We start from the raw sequence: 18321 nt of genomic DNA, 5'->3' as shown, positions 1-18321 counted from the left end.
TCCCTTTCATTCTCCTCCATGACTCCATGGATGCATATATCATACTAGTTTGTATTCTCCATACCTATGCTGTGTAACTTAAAATTAGCGAAAATTTTTGTAGGGTACCAGCACCCCTTTGTGTGAAGTGCAGCAGCAGAGACTTGTCTTTTCAAGGTGCAGATCTGTAAGCCCTGTGCAGGTACAGGCGGTGTTCTTACTCTAATTAGCTGCTGGTAGAACGCAGCAGCTTGAATGAAGAGGCTTTAGAAATAGCTTCTGGGACTTCCTGAAGCCTTTTAGAGTAGTGTATCTTCACACTGATAAAGTTACATAAATATTTGCTTGTTGCTATGAGGTTACGGTGTAAAAATAAAGCCAGCTGTTCCTGACTGAACAGCTGTACAGTTTGTATGTATTCATAGAAATAAAAGAATTTCTTGCACCATTAGTCCTCCCGTTATCCTGTTGTATCCTTCTTACCCTACCTCTGCCTCTTCCTTCCCACCCTGCTGCTGGGAGTTGAGGGATTTTGCAGTGTGCAGGCACTTTCAGAAAATGCAAGCAGATGCCAGTATCAAGAAACTGGTGTTTGTAAAGGGGGTTGTAGTGTGAGGTGTTGTTTGTATGGACTAAAATCAACAACTAAGAATAAAATTTAAGATCACAGATTCTCACAGAATCACTATTGTTGGAAAGGACCTTTAAGAGGTCCAACCATTATTTGACTTCATAGAGTCCAACCATTATCTATCTCTACCAGGCCACTTCTACACCGTAGCCCTGAGCACCCTATCTAGACAGCTTTTAAATACAGCCAGGGATGGCGAGTCAAACACTGCCCTGGGCACTCTTCCAGTCCTTGGTAACCGTTTGGGTGTAGTTTTTCCTAATGTCCAACCTAAACCTTCCCCGGCATAACTTAATACCATTTCCTCTTGTCCTGTCAGTTGCAGTTTGTAAGAAGAGGCCACCACCCACCTCCCTGCAACCTCCTTTCAGGTAGCTGTAGAGAGTGATAAGGTCACCCCTCAGCCTCCTCCAGGCTAAACAACCCCAGTGCCCTCAGCCACTCCTCATCAAGTTTATCCTCAAGACCCTTCACCAGCTTTGTTGTCTTTCTCTGCACCCTCTCTAGAACCTTGATGTCCTTCTTGTCCTGTGGTGCCCAAAACTGAACCCAGTACTCAAGCTGTGGCCTCACCAGTGCTGAGGACAGTGGAACAATCACTTCTCTAGTCCTGCTGATTGCACTATTCCTAATAAAATTGCTGATTACAATATTCCTATGGTCTACCTTTTAAAAAAACCTAACAGGGTGAGAACTTTAGGTTTGCTTTCAGGATAAGCTGACCGTGTTAAGGCAGAAGTTGTTGTTTTTAGTTTCAAGCCATTTTCAGACAGGTTTTTTTTACCCTTTCTGCTAGAAGGTGCACAGATTATAGATTGGGTTCTGCTAAATAACTGCCTGTACCTCGGGATATTTCTCCTGGCCCCAAGTGCTAAGCATCTTCAGTCTTGATTTTTATTTATTTATTTTTAATATTTTCCTCCCAGCCAGGAATGTCCAATTTGTTCATCTCCCTCCATTTGCTGGGGTTACAAGGGAATTGTCTCTGTGCCCGTGTCTTCAGTATACACTATTACTCTCAGAGAATCAGAAACTTTTCCATTTTAAAGTCAGGAGTTGTCACTTGTAATGCACTTAAATTTGTGAAAGAAAAAATTACTAACCATGTTTCCTCTTTTTGCAGGTTGCAGTATCAGCATGTGTCTCTAGTTAAAAAGGTAAGCACATCGTATTTCCAAATATGTTGCAAGATTATTTTCTGATTGATTGATTCAGGTCATAACTCACAGGAGAGAATTAATCTTAATGTATTTAAAGTTCTTTAAATCTTTATTATCTTATATTTAGCTTTTATTTATGTTTGTACACTGAGTCACTTCAAAGATACTGTATCAGTACAGTTCAAAAATAGAGAAAATATTGTTAAGAAATATCTAACTATCAAATTGATGTACGTGTTACAAAAAATGACTTAACCTTCTGGATGCAAATGTTTATTCAATCCATATGAATAAAGTAAACTGATTGTGGTGGGAAAGGAGGAAATATGTCCAATTTATACGTGTCTCCTAATGCCGCTCTAGACTTCCTTGGTTAAGGGATAAATAGATGTAAAATCAATTATTTATGCAGTGTAACAGTAGATGGTGCTGTTGGAGTGAATTTAATCACCTGAGGAGCTGAACTGCAAGCTGAGGCATGTGGTATCAGCTCTTGGGGTTCCTGGTGTGCAGCCAACAGCTTTGTTTTGAGATTTGCTGTGCCGAGCAAATGCTCAGGCTGTAATTAGCCTGTACACATCTAGCTGTCGCTGCTAATTTATATTCATTCTTGCTGCACTACACAAAACTTCAAGGAAAACTGCTGTTGGCCTATAGTGCCACCTTCATGGGTGGAAAACATGTGAATTGCATGCAGTAGAAAAAACATCACTTAAAGTACTTAGCAAAATATGGTGTCTGACTGTTTCTTCAAAGAGTGTGTAAAGTAAGCTGATAACAGTAGCCAATTCTGTCAGTAAATGAGACTTGCAAGAATGTTTTTGGTGCATATAGCTTTTCATGTAATATATTAAAAAGAAAATAATAGTAGTAAGCTTCTTTTGTGTTCTGTGATCAAGCTCTTTTTTGTCCTCTGTTGCCTTTCCTCAGCAGCTTTCCAACTTACCTGATTTGAAGTGACTCTGGTTGGTACCTGTAGATAATAAATTGTTAAAGATAATTCCTGGGTTTTGTGAAGAGTGCTGGGTAAAGGAGAGATTGGATAAATGCTGTGTCTGGTGGAAGGGCTCCACCATGACCTTGAGCCTCCTGATGTCTGGGGAACCTAGATCGGAAGGAATTATAGATGCCACAGTTATAGGGTCTCCAGGTTGAACTCACAAATACTTAGACACAAAACCCTATCTAGCACAAGCTATAAATTCACAGTATCCCAGGCTGGCTTTGTTGTGGTGATTTGGGTGGTACAGGGGGGAATCGAGAAGCCACTGAACTTTTCCATCAGTCTTGTTGTCTAGCTCCTGGTCTCACTTGGGTTCGTTTACCTCTGCGGTTTTGATGGAGGACACCTCAGTTGTTTAGTGTCTCTTTGTTCCTAATTCAGTGATGCAGGTGGGATGGAAATGGTTGAGATGTGTAGGCACACAACAGAATTCCCCTGGAGAACTGCTTTTTCTTTAGAGAGAGGGCAATGCAGTTTCTCCTTGTTGCCTCAGTGGGTGCTGAATCTCTGAAGTAGAAGACATGGGATTTACTGCTTCAAATGTACATGTTAAAACTGAATGTTGTGGTTTTGTTCTGATGTGCGGCGTTTGCCTCCTTGCACTCAACTTTTAACCTGCTTTTTTCTAATCATGCAGACTGTGCAATATATTTATGGAAATTATATATTTAACCGCATACATATTAGAGGTTGTATATTTTTTATGAGGATAAAGCAAGATAGTTGTGGAAAGGGTCCTTCACAACTTTTTTTGTGTTGTGAATACACAGACTATTTAAACAAAAGAAACACAAGTTATCCCTCTCTGTAGTCATGAAGCACTTACTTGCTATAGTGCTGCTAACATTTTGTTTAAAATCTTTCAAGTGGTCTCTTGGGGGTGGGGAAAAAAAAAGCAAATACTGTATTGTTGGCTAGTACACTTTGAAGTACTTCTGGTGTTCTACCTATGTTCAGAAAAAACACAATAGAGCATATAAATAGAGCCTTCAAAACCAGGAGAGGGTTAAAAGCATAAATATACTTTACTTAAATTAGCATACATTTAGATTTCATTTGGCTGTTGGACATGGCTGGCACGCAGTGCATTTAGCAAAGGAAAGCTTTTTGCAGTGCTTCTTGTAGTCCGACATTGCAGGGTCTGTTGCTATGCAGAATCACTTGGCTTAAGTGAGTGTACTTAGCTAACAGCTGGACTTTGGTTAGTAGCTCCAAGTTCAAAGCAAAAAGCCCCTGTACAACACCAGTGCAGTATGGTTGAAACCTGAATTTTTTTTTAGCAGTATACGTGAGAGAAAACAGTTCCTGCTCCGAGCCACAGGCTTTCTCCACAGTCCTATTCCACATATGACATGTTGTATATGCACTGACCCAAATCAGTGAACTAATATTTATGTCATTTATTCCTTATTGTTGTTTTTGAAAGCTCCCTAAATATCTGAGCAGCAATTAAGTTTTTTCCCTTATTTTTTCCCAATATAAAAGTTTTTCCAGTGCTCTCAGAGTGTTGCTTTAGTTGTGTCACTTATCCCAGAGCAGGATTTAGGAACAAAACTTGAGAGTTTATTCTCACCTGCTGTTAAAGGAATAGACATCTTCAGTGGAGTCCTTCTGGAAGCTGTCCTTGCTCAGATACCACCACCCAGCCTCAGTACTGAAGCTGTGCAGAGACTCTGTGCCTGTGGGACCTGAAAGGTATCTGGAGTCTGTTGCTGAATGGGTTATGGACAGGCAGCAAATGAGTTTATTATTGCAGTTTTGCTGCATTGTGAAAGCTGCCTGAATAAAAGTTTGGAAGGTCAAAGAAGTCAAAAATTGCTGTTCCTTCTTCCATGTGAAATGGTACCTGAATTACTAGTGGTTTCAGAAGTAATCGAGCATGCCTTGGCAAGCGAGGGAGCTCTTTTCTGTTGTGAGCAGCCTGGTTTCACAGTCCTTTTTCCGAAACAAATTGCCCCCAGTTTCTGAAAGCATATGTGCGTCATATTTTATATGGAAGGGCTTTTAGAAATCTTTTTTTGTTACCTAATCCTGTACCTTTGGAAGCCATATTGAAAACAAAACATAAAATCCAGGGACTTCCGTGGGAGAAAGTTTGGAAGATCAGTCTCCTAATTAATATATGTGCAAAAAGTGCTAAGAAGCTCAGCCTCTCAGCCCCAGCTAAGGACTGTCTCCTACATGTTACACATGCTATGTGAATGTTATTCACTAGGAAAAATAGATGCTATTTGGACTTAGTCATAAACATATAAAATTAATTCTCTTAAGAGTATTTTTGACTTTAAAGGAGTGGTTCTTACAAGTTATTTGTAACAGAAAAAAATCAGTAATGTGTTACTTGTATAAAATGCACACAGTCTTGCTGTAGTGATGTGAGGGGAGTTATCACCTCACAAAATGCATGACTTCCCATCTGAGGTGCTCAAAGAGAGACTTCAAGTGTGTTTTACTCCTTGCCTTAGGCCTAAAAGCCAAATCCTATCCTTGGTGGAACAGTTTTTGAGTAAGGTCATGTAGGATCACTCTAGAACAGGTGAGCAGTTGTTGGCCAAGCAAGGGGAGGAGTCTGTGGATGCTTGTGGAGTCCCTAAACCATTAATCTGTATCTGTTAGTGTACTAAAATATAACAGATGTGTTAGTACTTCTTTTACTAGCACTTCCCTGCCTGGGAATATGGTGTGCATGCAGCTTTGTGTGCAGTTGTTGGGTTGAAGTGTAGCAGTGGAATCACGTAGGTGGCACAGCCCAACTCCGTACGCTTTCCTGAACCCTTTCTGCTCCACACAGGGTGAGTTTTGGTGCCTGCAGCACAACCTCTAGGGAAACAAAGCATGGGAAAGCACAAGCTTACTCGTTTGGGGTCTGTGCTAGGTAAGTTCTGCAAAAGAGCAGGTCAGCAAAGAGAGCAACACAGGATTAATCCACTGTTGCAGTCCTGAGTGCTGGAAGAAAATGCTAAGCACTGCCAACTTTTCTCAAGTGTATTTTCTTATAAGGAAAGGATTGGAAGGAAATGTGGTCATTCATTATATGCCAAGAATGTATTTAGTCTAACTCTTAAATGCACGTGGTTAAATCTTAAAAGGATGCAAACACTTCACCAGAAAACGTGGATGGACAGCTTAGTGTCATTCAGTTCCATTATTTATTTATCTAGCACTGCATCTCTCATGTGCCTTGTGTGCCTCTTCTGTCAGCTGGCCTTCCTGGATCTGTATCTTAACTGATGCTTCCAAAATCTGTTTAGCACCCTTATTTAAATTTTAAAAAAATAGTTGTGTAAATTCTGTCTTGTGTAAGCTTCAGTAATGCAACCAATGGTCTACAATAATTTATGCATTCCTGTTTACCTGTGCTTTTAGCAGACAGGAGCTTGCCTTTCTTCTGCTTCAGGCTGGAGGAACAGGGTGTTCAGCTGCAGGGACGTGGTGCTGAGCCCAGAGTGACAGCCCAGCTCCTCAGGAGGGCTTGGCCCTGGTACAGCAGTGAGAGGCACATGCACAGCTCTTCTGGCTCGGCTCAGGTACCTTCCTGATCACCTCTGTGGTAAATCAAACAGGAATTTTCCAAGTCTTTTGTCCTTGAGCACACAGTGGTGCTACAGGAGTAGCTGGAGCCAGTTTGATGTGCTAAAGTGACACTTATTTACAGGTCCTGTTGATTACAGTCAACTATTTTCCTCTTTTGTTTCACTGGAGTTGTGCAGATGCTATATAATGCAAATGTGGCAGTACAGTAGAATGTTTCCTTAGCAGTTCTAGTACTTCAGGAAGAACACTGGTTATTTGTTGGTGGTTTTTTTTTTTTTTTTTCCCTGGAAGGTAAAAAGAGTCTCTTTATACTGTGCTTCAAAAATAATCACCAAGGCTGAAACTAATGGAAAAATTAAGCCAGGTCTGAGCCTACCTAGCAAAGCACCAAGACTTGTAGTTAGTCTCAACAGCCATATGAAGGCTTATCTTAATAAATACATAGGCTTTAAGCAATATCTGAGGAACAGCACAGAGCAAGCTGGCTTCTGTGTCAGCTGCCCAGTTTTTGCTACAGGCTTTTCTCATTTTCCTACCCTTCCTGTGAGTTTGGGCAGCAGCAAATGTGAAAGGGGTTTGTTAGGACAGTGTTGAGGCTCTGTCTGGGCTGTGAGGAATGAATGCTGCTGGGCAGTGTCCTTCTGAGGGTGACAAATCAAGAGATCTAACCTCTTCCTATTTTTCTTCTAGTTTAGGCATGGACCTGATACTTGCATCAGCAGTCTCCCAAAATCTCTGGCCTGGCACAGTGATAATTACAGTTGACTCTGGTCACATAAGAATTTCACAGTCACCTGCTTACACTTTTAATCTTTATTGTGCTGTGTGTATGTGGTGGGGGTGCAGACTTTTTAAAATCCATGTGAAGCTGCCTGTGACCTTTAGGAATACCTCAACTGCCTGAAGCCTTTAAAGCACTTTTTTATCTTGGGCATATTTTATTTTACTTTTTCATACTCATTGAAAGAAATAATTCTGAAAAGAATCTTTACTCAAAAGGAAAGTCAAATTTTCAGCAACTTTCCAGGTCCTTCTCTTAATTCATTAATTGATAAGTTTCCAAAGAAAATTTAGAGTTGACATGAATTAGTGTTTTACTAAGAGTAACACAAGTCAAGGAAAATTTATCCTTAACTGATATCCTTAACTCACAAGCTTGGAAAACAGAATATCTTTTGGAATACAGTGCTTTTAGAAGCATCTCAACATTTTTCAAACATATTTGAAATGCTTACTTTTTAAGTAATAAATATGCCTGAGTTCAATTTGCATAAACATTACTTTCTGTTGTCCACAGAAAGATTCAGTTTTCACAGACACAATTTTTATACCTTTCCAGCATAGCTGGAGTTTGAATATACTTTGACTGTGGCATCTGAGCTGCATATCTACACGGAATGAGTGTTGCTGCTTCTTTTACTGTAGAGGAATGTTTCCTCTTCACTGCTATACATAACTGTGTGTAATATTGTCCATAATATACACAGTAGGTAACCTGGTAATATTAGCAGGGCAAGAGTTATAGCCTTATTGATAGTATGGAGTTAATGAGATTGGAATCGGGCTTTCTCTATGGTAACTGGAAAGCTAATTTAAGCAGCTTTTATAGAGGAAATAAAAGTGGCCTTTTTAGCAAGAGTTCTGCTTGAATTTGTAATCTCTTTAAGGGAAAAAGGCTTATGTGATTTGCATGATCCTCTCCCCTCGTTCTGTCCATTTGCTTTAGCGAGGACAGTGACCAGGAGCAAGGGAGATGCCTGAGCTGGCACTGCTGCAGTGGAAGCGGGGCACACTTTGTCTTTCAGTGCCAAAGGTGTTCCCAGGTCTTAAAGGGACCTGGAGCAGACAGGCATGATTCTGCCTGTCTGATGGTAGCCTGCCTTGAGCTGTTGCCTTGCAGGGAGCCCAGCTGGTGCCATAAGCCCTCCTGAGTGTCGTGCGCATGTTCAGAGTATGCACAAGGGCAAGGTCTCAGATTTTCTGACGTGGTGTCATCTTTCCAAAGGCTGTTGCTTTCTAGGTGGGACTGGGGAAATCTTAACAGCTCTGTGTCTCTGGTTCTTTATTTGTGTAGTGCTCCAAAAACCAAACCAAACAAACAAACAAACAGAAACAACAAAGCAAGGCTCCTGGTTGTCCTATTGTCCTGTCCTCCTTTCCTACATGACAATAGTTGTCTCCAAGCTGCAGAGGCTTCTTTTGACCTTCTCTGGAAAATAACTCTTCCAATCCCAGTTCTGTCATCCCTTCTTCTGTGTGTTTCTGATGTTTGTCAGTTATTGCTGGCACTTGTGCAGCTGACATTGATTCAAGTGTTGCTGCTCCGTCCCCTGGTGACGCTGGGGCTAGGGACAGGTAGTGCTGCAAGAAAAGCAATAAAACATATATTTACCAAGGGTAAATAATACACACATTGGAAATTTCTTGTTTGGTGTAGCAACACAGTCACGCACAGTGAAAAGAGTGGTCGTTCTTTCCGTGTTCAGCAGTAGCGGCAGCTCTGCCGCTCCGGTCAGCACAGCTGTGGCTGAAGTGCAGATGCTGCTGAAGTTGGAAAGAAAGGGAGCTCTGATCAACTCCCACTTGTATGTTTGAAAGACTTTTCTGACTTGTCTAAATGAAGAGCAATTGAGGTGACTTGTTTTACTCTTAGTAAAGCACACCATTTTATGTCATCTTTAAGGTCTGGTTTGTTTGTTCCCCTGTTGTTGCACTGGGACAGATGCTGTCATGAGATGGGGACTCTGCTAGCTGGCCTGATGTGACGTAGCCAGGATTGTGGCTGCTGTAGCCTGCAGCTGGGATAAAACTCCATGGGAAGCTCTGCATCCCCCTCAGGTCATCAGGAGTATGTTAGCTCAGATGAGGAATAACCCACCTAAAGTATGTCAGTGGTCCTCTGATTCTAAAATGGATTTGTGTTGGGTTTGGAGCTGTCTTGTGCTGTGTCAAATGAGGCATGAACATCTTGGGGAGCGAGCCTGTCAGTTAGCCGTGTGGGAGGGAACAAACGGTGTGTTAAACAGTGTTGCAGTGAGATGTGAGTTTACAGACCTGCTCTGGGGTAGCAGTTTCTGAGACTGTTGGGCATTGTAGCAGGAGAGAGCTTTGGGGTAGGATTTGAGAGGATAACATGATAGCTTTCTGGGGACTTAGAGGTTGGACTAGATGGCCTTTAGAGGTCCCTTCCAACCCAGTACATTCTGTGATTCTGCTTGGATAGCTTTAAGGAAAAAATGAACTGGAATAGTTAAAAAAGCAAAACCAAACCACGAACTCCTTAAATTAGTGCTGTTAATTTGTGTTGAAGTGTTGCCTTCTTTCAAAAAAAAAAAAGCTCTGTAGATGACATGTGCTATGTGTCAGATGCTTATATTCACCTTCAGGTTGATCTCTCTTGAAACTGAAGCCCCTGTGACTAATAAAATGTTTTCTCAGAGCCTGATAAACTATATGCAATAACATCTATACATTTCAGTAGTAAGAGGGTCCACACATAGGAGAGAGGGTTACATTACCCTCTCTGTCCTTTGCCTGATATGGGGCTACATCTTTTTGTTTGTTGATGATCATCTCAGTTTCAGGAAGGATCTTGGATCAGGATTTAACCAAATCAAAGATGACATTTGTCATCTTGGTGCTGGATGAAAAACGGCATCTTTAGTGTTTTGACTGCTTGAATTGTCTGAACCTGCAGAGAGGATTTGACATACCTTTGGAGTTTAAAAAAAAAAAACGCCAAACCAAACAGTAGTGAGATAAAGTAATTTACATACTCTTTAAGATAACAAATATTGTAGTTCATCATACAAAAATCCAAATTCTTCCAAACCTTGTCAAATTCACAATTCTGCAGAATGCACCTCAGCTCCAGAAATAGGCAGTTGGGGGAAATACTGTGTGAAAATTGAGCAAAAACTTTGGACAGCCCAAAGCAAAGCCAGTACCCAGGCTACTGCTTTTAAAGATAAATTAATGTTTTACTTTGTATGTTGGTTCCTTAAAGCTTAAATATCCCACTTTGTTTTCCAGACAGAAGCAGTCTCCGCCAGCCAAGAAACCAGCAAAAATATTTCACAATGGATGCAGACGATGAAGAAAACATGAGTAAGATGTGTTTGTTTACAAAGTAATAAACAATGTGATAATTTCTGAAGGTGATTTTTTTCTCACAAGTATAGGGAAGACTGTGAAGAATCTTTGGATGCACAGATGTAAATTGTTTCTTTGTATATTTTAAATATGATACAGAAGTGTGAATTGGAGCTTTTGCATCAGAAGTATTTTAAGTACAAATGGTTATACTCTAGTTATACTCTAGTCTAGTTATAGCTTTTGTCTCATATTTTTCTTCCAACAACTCACTAATCAAACAAAATATTTTCATGTTTTGAACCAGCAATGAAGAAGAGAGGGGAGAATACCAGTGGTGCTGATGCTGAGGGTTAAGGAATGGACAAAAGGGAGGACTGAGATGAAGGAGATGGAGTTGAAGTGTATAAAATAAATGAGGGAAAGAAGAAATAAAGGAAGGAAGAGCAAAAGGAGGAGCTAGGAGGTCTTGCATCCTGATTATGCTCATTTAGATGCTGATTGTTCTAACTCTGAGCTACTGAATTATTAAAGTGCATTTAAGGACAAAAATAGTCAAATATAGCGATCATCTTGGTGCATACACTGGTGAAGTGCTGCACAGTTGCCAACTCTGTGGTATAATTAAAATCTGATAGCCTGTGGAGGAAAGTGTCCTCATTAAAACATTATAACCATATTCTTACTTATTGGACTTTCAGCTATCTTTTTTTGTGAATGAGAGAAACATTCTGTTGCTGCTGTGCTGATGTGCTCTGCCTGACTGTAAAAATAACAAATGTGCTTATTTTTCCCCTAAGTGACAGAGGCTAAACAGTGCATCTCTGGCAAAGCTGACAAAGCCCAGGAGTGCTGGAGGCTTTGAAACCTAAGAGTTGTAGTTCAGTCTGAAGGAGTTACAGAATATTTTTATTGGGAGATAAAGAAGTTAGATCATCGTGTTTAAACAAAGCCCTGGCAAACACCTCCCACCCCTCCACCTCCACTCCCCCCAAGCCCTAAAAATATTATCTGGACTAGAATGCATCTTTTTTTTTCTTCAGCTCAAACAGTGAACTCAACTGGAATATTCCTACTAGTGCTTTCTTTTCCTTGGCATGGAAGAAATTACTTCAGATGGATGATACAGCTGTTTCTAAAAGTACTTTTGTTAACAAGGACTTCAAAACAATAAGAGCTATAATCACATAATTCACGTAAGATAGTTTTTCAGATAAAACATGCCCTTATCTCAGTAAGGAGTTATTGAGACATATTGATATATGTATATATATAATTATGTTGAGTTATATTCCCTCAATAAGGATCAGGGCAGAATAAAAGGTGCCTTCCTGAGCTGGAGAAAATGCCATCTCTTTACAGGGGCATTCTGTACATGTCCTTAAGCAAAATACTCTGTTTTTGTCTGCTTCGTTTTTTTTGTGTGTGTGTTAGTGCATTCATGTGGGAAATCATTCACTAAACTTTTTATATTATCAGGAGACTGGCTCCATGGACTTGTTGTAGGTCTGGGGCATGCATTTGTATAAACACAGTTGTCTCCTAGAAGTATGTTTTGAGATGTTGTCTGTATCATGTTTTTGAAAGGAAGTTACAGATTAAAACGTCTGTTTGGATGATCCCAGTTAGCAGAAGGTGCAGGACCTTCCTGCATCTTATGCCCACGCAGACACTGTGAATTTGAAACGGTAAATGCTCAGATCTGGGAGGGAGAAATCGTAATTCAAATTCTCTAACTTCTTCACTACGCAAAGATTTGGTTTGAAATGTTTTTCCTTCCCTATTTTTGTCTCTTATGATTGCAAAGTGTGATATCAGAAGTTGCCTATTAAATGTTTTATTATTTTATGTAACTCCTTTCTGCAGAAGTGTCCTACAGGAAAGGAAGGTGAGAACGTGCAATATTTGTAGCTTGCAGTTGCATAACTAGAATTGCTCTGCAGAAGCCAGAATTAAAATGGTATTGGTTCAGCTGAAATGTAAGACAGTGATGAGGTTACGTTAATGTCCCTGAGAAAATACAGTATTTCAGCCTTCAGGTTTTAAGGTCTTCATCCATTGAACATAAAAAAAAAGTTACAAGATATTTGAAGTGAGATTTTTTTTTTAGAATGGTTTTTATTTGGTTTTCTGTTGCTTTGCTTGGAGGGTGTGTCCGCAGCGCTTTGAACACCCCAGGAATCTGTGCTAGAAGCCCATCTGCATATTGTCTCAGCATCAAGTCAGAGAGCCTTGCAGAAGTATCGATACAGTAGAAATAATTTGCTACCTTTTATCAATTGCCGTATGGGCAAGGGGGAAGTGGGGCATTTTGCAGAACACTTGGGACACTAGCATGTGAGTGTCCTGACCATTTTCTTTGATCACTTTCCCCCCTTTTCCAAAACAGATGCTCAGAAGAGATCACATTTTTTTCTGCCTTTTTTTTTTTTTTGGTGTAAAAATGACTTATTTAGAATTTCCCCAGGCCAGTAAATGAGAGCAGCAGCCTAAGAGGTAGCTAGAAGCATCTCTCAGTTCAGTGAAGAGTCATCTAAATTTAATTAAGTGTGCTCCAGATAAGACAGAGCAGGGAGAGTGTTGTCTCTCAGCAAGGAGGAAGCGAAAGTTCCACAAGGGTAAAGCATCTTAATTACAGTCACTTTTTAATTACAGGAAGTGAAACCAAAAATAAATGAACACACTTGGAGGGAAGATTTCTTTCCTTATTGGCATGAAAATTTCCTATGCAGGACTTTTCTCCCACTGAAGTTGTTGGCATGTCATATTGTCAGCTATGATTTTTACCAAGGCAGCTTCTACAGACATCAGTGAAATCTCTAGTCAAAGCTGCCAACTATTTTTAGTGACTAGAACATAAGCCAGTCTTATGAAAAATCTTTTATTCTTGATAGTATTCAGGTAGTATTGATGTTTAGGAAAACAAGATCCCATTATCCAGTGTTTATATGCGTATTAAAGCTATTTTAAAGTGTTGGATACACAGCAGACATGATGGACCTCAAAAGGCCCTCTGGAACATTAATTCCTTGAAAGTGTATTTAAAGACTGGAAAACACACAGAACTGAAAGTGTATTCAAAATCTAAGAATAGGCTGGTTTTGACCTGTTGATTTTGCGTATGTTATGAGATCCACCAAGATGGTGGAACCTTTCTGAGGCAAGACGTATAAACATTAACATTTGGTCACTTGTCAACCCCAATAAAAGTTTAATAATAAAGAAGAAAGCATAATGAAAACTGTCCATTACTGAACATGGAGATTTTTTTACAATTCAGATGGTAATTTGAGTTAATTCCTATGCTCTGTCCTCTCTGAGACTGTTTTATCATTCATGGTTCTCATTTTCCTGCCTTATTTTAGTTGTGATAGGGGCAGCACAAAGCTTAATTCTGGTCTCCAAATCAGACCAACAGACTTTGAAACCATCCAGGTTGTTTTTTAGAACATGCAGGGAGTGGTGGTCCACGTCTGCCATGACTTCTGCTTTACAGCAACAAAATTTTGCTCCTTTTGAGTGTTGATGCTCCCAGCTTGAGCTATGAAGGGATCTTCAGTCAGCTGGAGCTTTCAGGGAGCAAAGATGCTCTCCATCATTCTCTTTAGAATGAGTGAGAAACTCCCCAAAGTAGTAGCAGTCTCTGAACCAGCCTATTCCCTGAGTCACAAAGACTAGAATAGAGCAAGAAGAGCACATATGCAGTGTATCCAGCTGTGGGTCTGCCCCTCATGTGTCAGAAAGCATGCAGGGAAGTAAGAATCTGCTCTGAGAAGAAAAAGATGATGTCAGGACGAGGGACAGCCTTGCAAGCTAGAGGCAGGATGGCAAGGCTGAAATACTAGAGATGTCTGTAAAATCATGTGCAGCACAGGGGGTTTAATATTAGAGTCCTCAAACTGAAAAGTTAGCAAGTAGAAAACCAAAAGGTGCATTAAGTGAGACTAGCAGATGGAGGTTCAAAGCAAGAAATGGGAGGTGTTTTCATGCAGGGTGTAAGGAAATTGTGAAACATTGTCCAGGACGTTTTGGATACCAAGAGTTTATGAGGTCTTGTAAAGCAGTTAGAAAAGTTTCAGGGGGGCAAGTACAAACTTGCCTACTTTGATGTTCTCGGGGTTTGACTTAGGGTGCTTAGCTTCCTGCTTGCTTTCTCTCCTAGTTGCTTCCACCCTGCAGGTCCTCCAAAGCTAACAAGCCTAGTAGCGCTCAGGCAAGGAGTAGTTTTCTCCTGTTCTTTTCTATGGGGACAAGGTAAGCGCGCAAGGTTCCTTCCTGCTTCCGAGAAGTCCACCCTCTCTGTCAGGACATCGCCTCCCCTACCTGTGTCATGAGGTGAATGAAGGAGTTCCTCCAGCTGCTGTACTTGCATACAAAGTTCTTTTTTGTTACTGCTCATCTAGAGTCTGTTGAACTTGTATTTTCATTGTGTGATTTCCACGGGTGCTGTTAGAAGCCTGCATATAAAAATAAAGATAAGAACAGAGGCCATAATTAACATTAACTAAATGATTTCTGTTTAGCCTAAAAGTCATATTGGTTGATAGCAAATTCCTGATGTCTCTGGTAAAAGCAGTGTTCCAGAAGTGGTATTTTAGATGAAATGTAGTTTTTGGAGATTACAGCTTCAGGTGAGAAACTTACTGTAAGGAAAGGTTTAAAAATTCACTCTGTTGTCCTTAGATTCCTTCAACATATGTGTCTATATATATGTAAAGAATATGTATGCATGAGCACTGTGTATTTACAGCTGTGACCCTATAGCACACATTCTGCAGGCAGTATAATTCATGGCTAAACATCCCAAGAAATACTTTATTAAATTTAGCAGATTTCTAGCAATTAAATGCTTCAGAATATTTAGTGTTTCATGTCTTACCCAATGTAATTGACTGGAGTTTAATGTTCGGTACTGTACAATCCTTTGTGCTACTGTGGTTTAACAAAATGTGTTCCTACTTTGGCTTTTGATTTTTTTTTTTTTTTCCTTCTCTTCGAGCACCGAAAGGAGTAACCTATCTAGCTTTTGCTGGAGGATGTTATAAATGAAAATTTAGTAACCATTCCATCAGCTTTGTAACCTGGGTGAGGTGATGTGTGCGTGGTAGGCAGTTCTTAAGGAAGACTTAAAGTGTGGCTGAAATTTGTCACTGTGAAAGACAGCTTCCACCTTGGTTTGCTCTCATTTCAATTAATACTTATCACCTAGTATCAGTGTAGAGGTAATATAGATATTGTAAAGGTTTGGAACAGAAGAGTTAGAAATACTTGGCCTACTGAATTTGCCTTTTCATTCACAAATGCCGATATAAAGTACAAATACTCTTCTTAGTTTCTTTATCAGTTATAGCAAATACAGTTCTTTAAATAAACCTTTGACATACCAGTGCTCCAACTTTCTGCTTTAGTAAATAAACAATTAAGCATTACAATTCCTTTTTTTTTCCCCCCATTAAAATATCATCACTGTGATTGCACAGCTTTTGTCACATTTCTTGTTTTCTGCATGTTCCTGAGAGGATTTTTATCATGATTTTGGCATTTGTAACTTGGTGACAGAAGTTTTCTTACTTAGCAAGGAATTGCAGAATAATTTGTAAATCTCAAATGTAAGTTTTCTTAGTAGAAGGCTGTGGGGAAATACATAAAATTGTCTTCTGGTCATATTGCCACAGTAGATAGCTTTGCTTCCTGAGCAAATTGGGGTGAGGTGAAATCAGTCTAGGAAAAGTGTAAAAAAGAATTGAATTTGGAGAATATGGAATAGCTGAGTAGAAACAAAAGCATTCAAACACTTGTCAGTTGAGGTGCCTACCAAAGAATTGCCTATTTTTTCGTGGCTCAAGTTTTTGTCATTTCTAAGTTTGGGCAACTAAGGTTACTGAGGGGGAAAAAAAGGTACATGAATAAAATAAGAATAAAGTAGAATTAAATGTGTATCTCTAGTATGTGTCTTAAGCATCCCTTTCCGTTTAACTAATGGTAGTTCTTTGGTTTGTAGGCTACTGTAACTTACATTTTTGGTTTGAAGCATTTTTCTAGCCAAACGTAACTTATGTGTAGAAATTGGTGCCAGCATGATTTACGTGGAAAAAGAAAAAAGCTGTGATGTCTCATCGCTATATGACTGTATCAAATGCAGAAACTGAAAATCTTTCTTTAGTGTATTACTTCTTGAATTATTGAGAGGTTGTGTTGCATTGTTATCTCTGATTGTCCTGCATAGCGTTTAACCTCTGAGCACACATCACTTACCCAGTTACAAAGAGAGATAAAGGAATCTATAAATTTTGCATTTACAAGATCCTGCAACGAAGGCATTGTAAGTTACTCTTTCTGGGCACCGCAGGTTCGAGCAGCACCGACGTTAAGGAAAACCGCAATGTGGACAACGTTCCCCCCAAGGACGGTGGCAGGCAGGCCGCAGGGGAGGGGCCACAGCTTTCCAACGGCAGTGGCAGCAGCAGCAGAAAGCGTCCTTTGGAGGAGGGCAACAATGGCCACTCCAAATTTCGCCTGAAGAAGAGGAAGAAAACGCCTGGCCCCGTTCTGCCAAAGAATGCCCTGATGCAACTCAATGAGATTAAACCCGGTTTACAGTACAGGCTCCTCTCCCAGACAGGGCCGGTTCACGCCCCCATGTTTGTGATGGCAGTTGAAGTCAATGGGCAGGTATTTGAGGGGTCTGGCCCAACAAAAAAGAAAGCCAAGCTTCACGCTGCCGAGAAGGCTCTGCGGTCTTTCGTCCAGTTCCCAAATGCCTCGGAAGCCCACCTGGCAATGGGGAGGACTCTGTCAGTCAACACGGACTTCACCTCTGACCAAGCAGACTTCCCTGACACCCTTTTCAATGGGTTTGAGACACCAGTCCCTTCTGATGCTTCATTTTACCTAGGGTCCAACGGGGACGGGTCCTTTAGCTCTAGTGGGGACTACGGTTTGCCATCGTCGGCCGTAGCCAGCAGCCTCTCGCAGTCGCCTCTCCCCGTGCCGCTGCCCTACCCCTCTGCCAGTGGGAAGAACCCTGTCATGATCCTCAATGAGCTGCGGCCAGGGCTGAAGTATGAGTTCCTCTCAGAGAGTGGGGAGAGCCATGCCAAAAACTTTGTTATGGCTGTGGTGGTGGACGGTCAGACTTTTGAAGGCTCAGGAAGGAATAAAAAGCTGGCAAAAGCTCGAGCTGCTCAGTTGGCCCTGGCATCCTTGTTTAACATGCACCTGGACCAGACCCCATCTCGGCAGCCCATTCCCAGTGAGGGGCTCCAGTTACACTTGCCACAGGTAAGAAACCCATTGGGGCTTGTTGAAGTCTTTGGGTAATGACCAAGAGTAGCCAAGACATGTGTATTGAGTCAGCTCGGACAGCATGTTTACTCTTTGTTCAGCTTCTGTAGATGTGTGTGCATAGATATAGATGTGCATGTATGTATTAGGTGCTTTATCCACTTAGAACTTTTGACAATTGAATGAACTCTTTGTATTGTGTTGGACAGAGAGGAGGCTTTGTGGCTGATGCTTTCAATCTTGATCATGTCATGTAAGAGAGCACCAAGCACAGTGCAGTGCCAGATTGGATTATGGTTTGTGCTGAGGAAAGGCTGAATTCTGTCTTGCTTGTCCTGGGTAAAGTTCAAGTCAGAATTACTGCTTTAAGTAAAATTATTCTTTGATACAACAGGTTTTAGCAGAGATGAAAATTGTTCTCTTCTGCAAACTGAAATTATTGGCATTAACAGAGCTGCATAATGGAAGGCAGGGACAGATTAAGAGACACTGATGCAGTCACCATGTAAATAACACTCACTGTGTACGTATCCAAGACATGTGGTTAAGTAGCTGTCATCTAAAGGTTTATGCTCTAATCAAAACAATTAATAAGTCTATTTAATTTATTTAGGCAAGTAAATCTGAACAAGAAATAG

The 18321-nt window shown here is 40.6% G+C and overlaps 1 protein-coding gene across 1 annotated transcript; it reads left to right on the top strand.

Moving 5' to 3' along the window:
• Positions 1-1730: 1730 nt before the first annotated feature.
• On the top strand, positions 1731-17936 carry LOC103772955 (double-stranded RNA-specific editase 1-like; the record flags this gene model as incomplete). The annotated part of the gene is made up of 4 exons (XM_008940301.1): positions 1731-1767; positions 10340-10414; positions 16749-17680; positions 17893-17936. Coding segments are annotated over exons 2-4 (1004 nt in total), but the record flags the coding sequence as incomplete, so codon positions are not given.
• Between the last annotated feature and the right edge of the window lie 385 nt (positions 17937-18321).

This window comes from Merops nubicus, unplaced genomic scaffold (genome assembly GCF_000691845.1).
Source record: "Merops nubicus isolate BGI_N331 unplaced genomic scaffold, ASM69184v1 scaffold52005, whole genome shotgun sequence".
Classification (NCBI taxonomy): domain Eukaryota; kingdom Metazoa; phylum Chordata; class Aves; order Coraciiformes; family Meropidae; genus Merops; species Merops nubicus.
The sequence above is the reverse complement of the archived record's forward strand: the minus strand, read 5'-3'. Positions and strand labels throughout refer to the sequence as shown.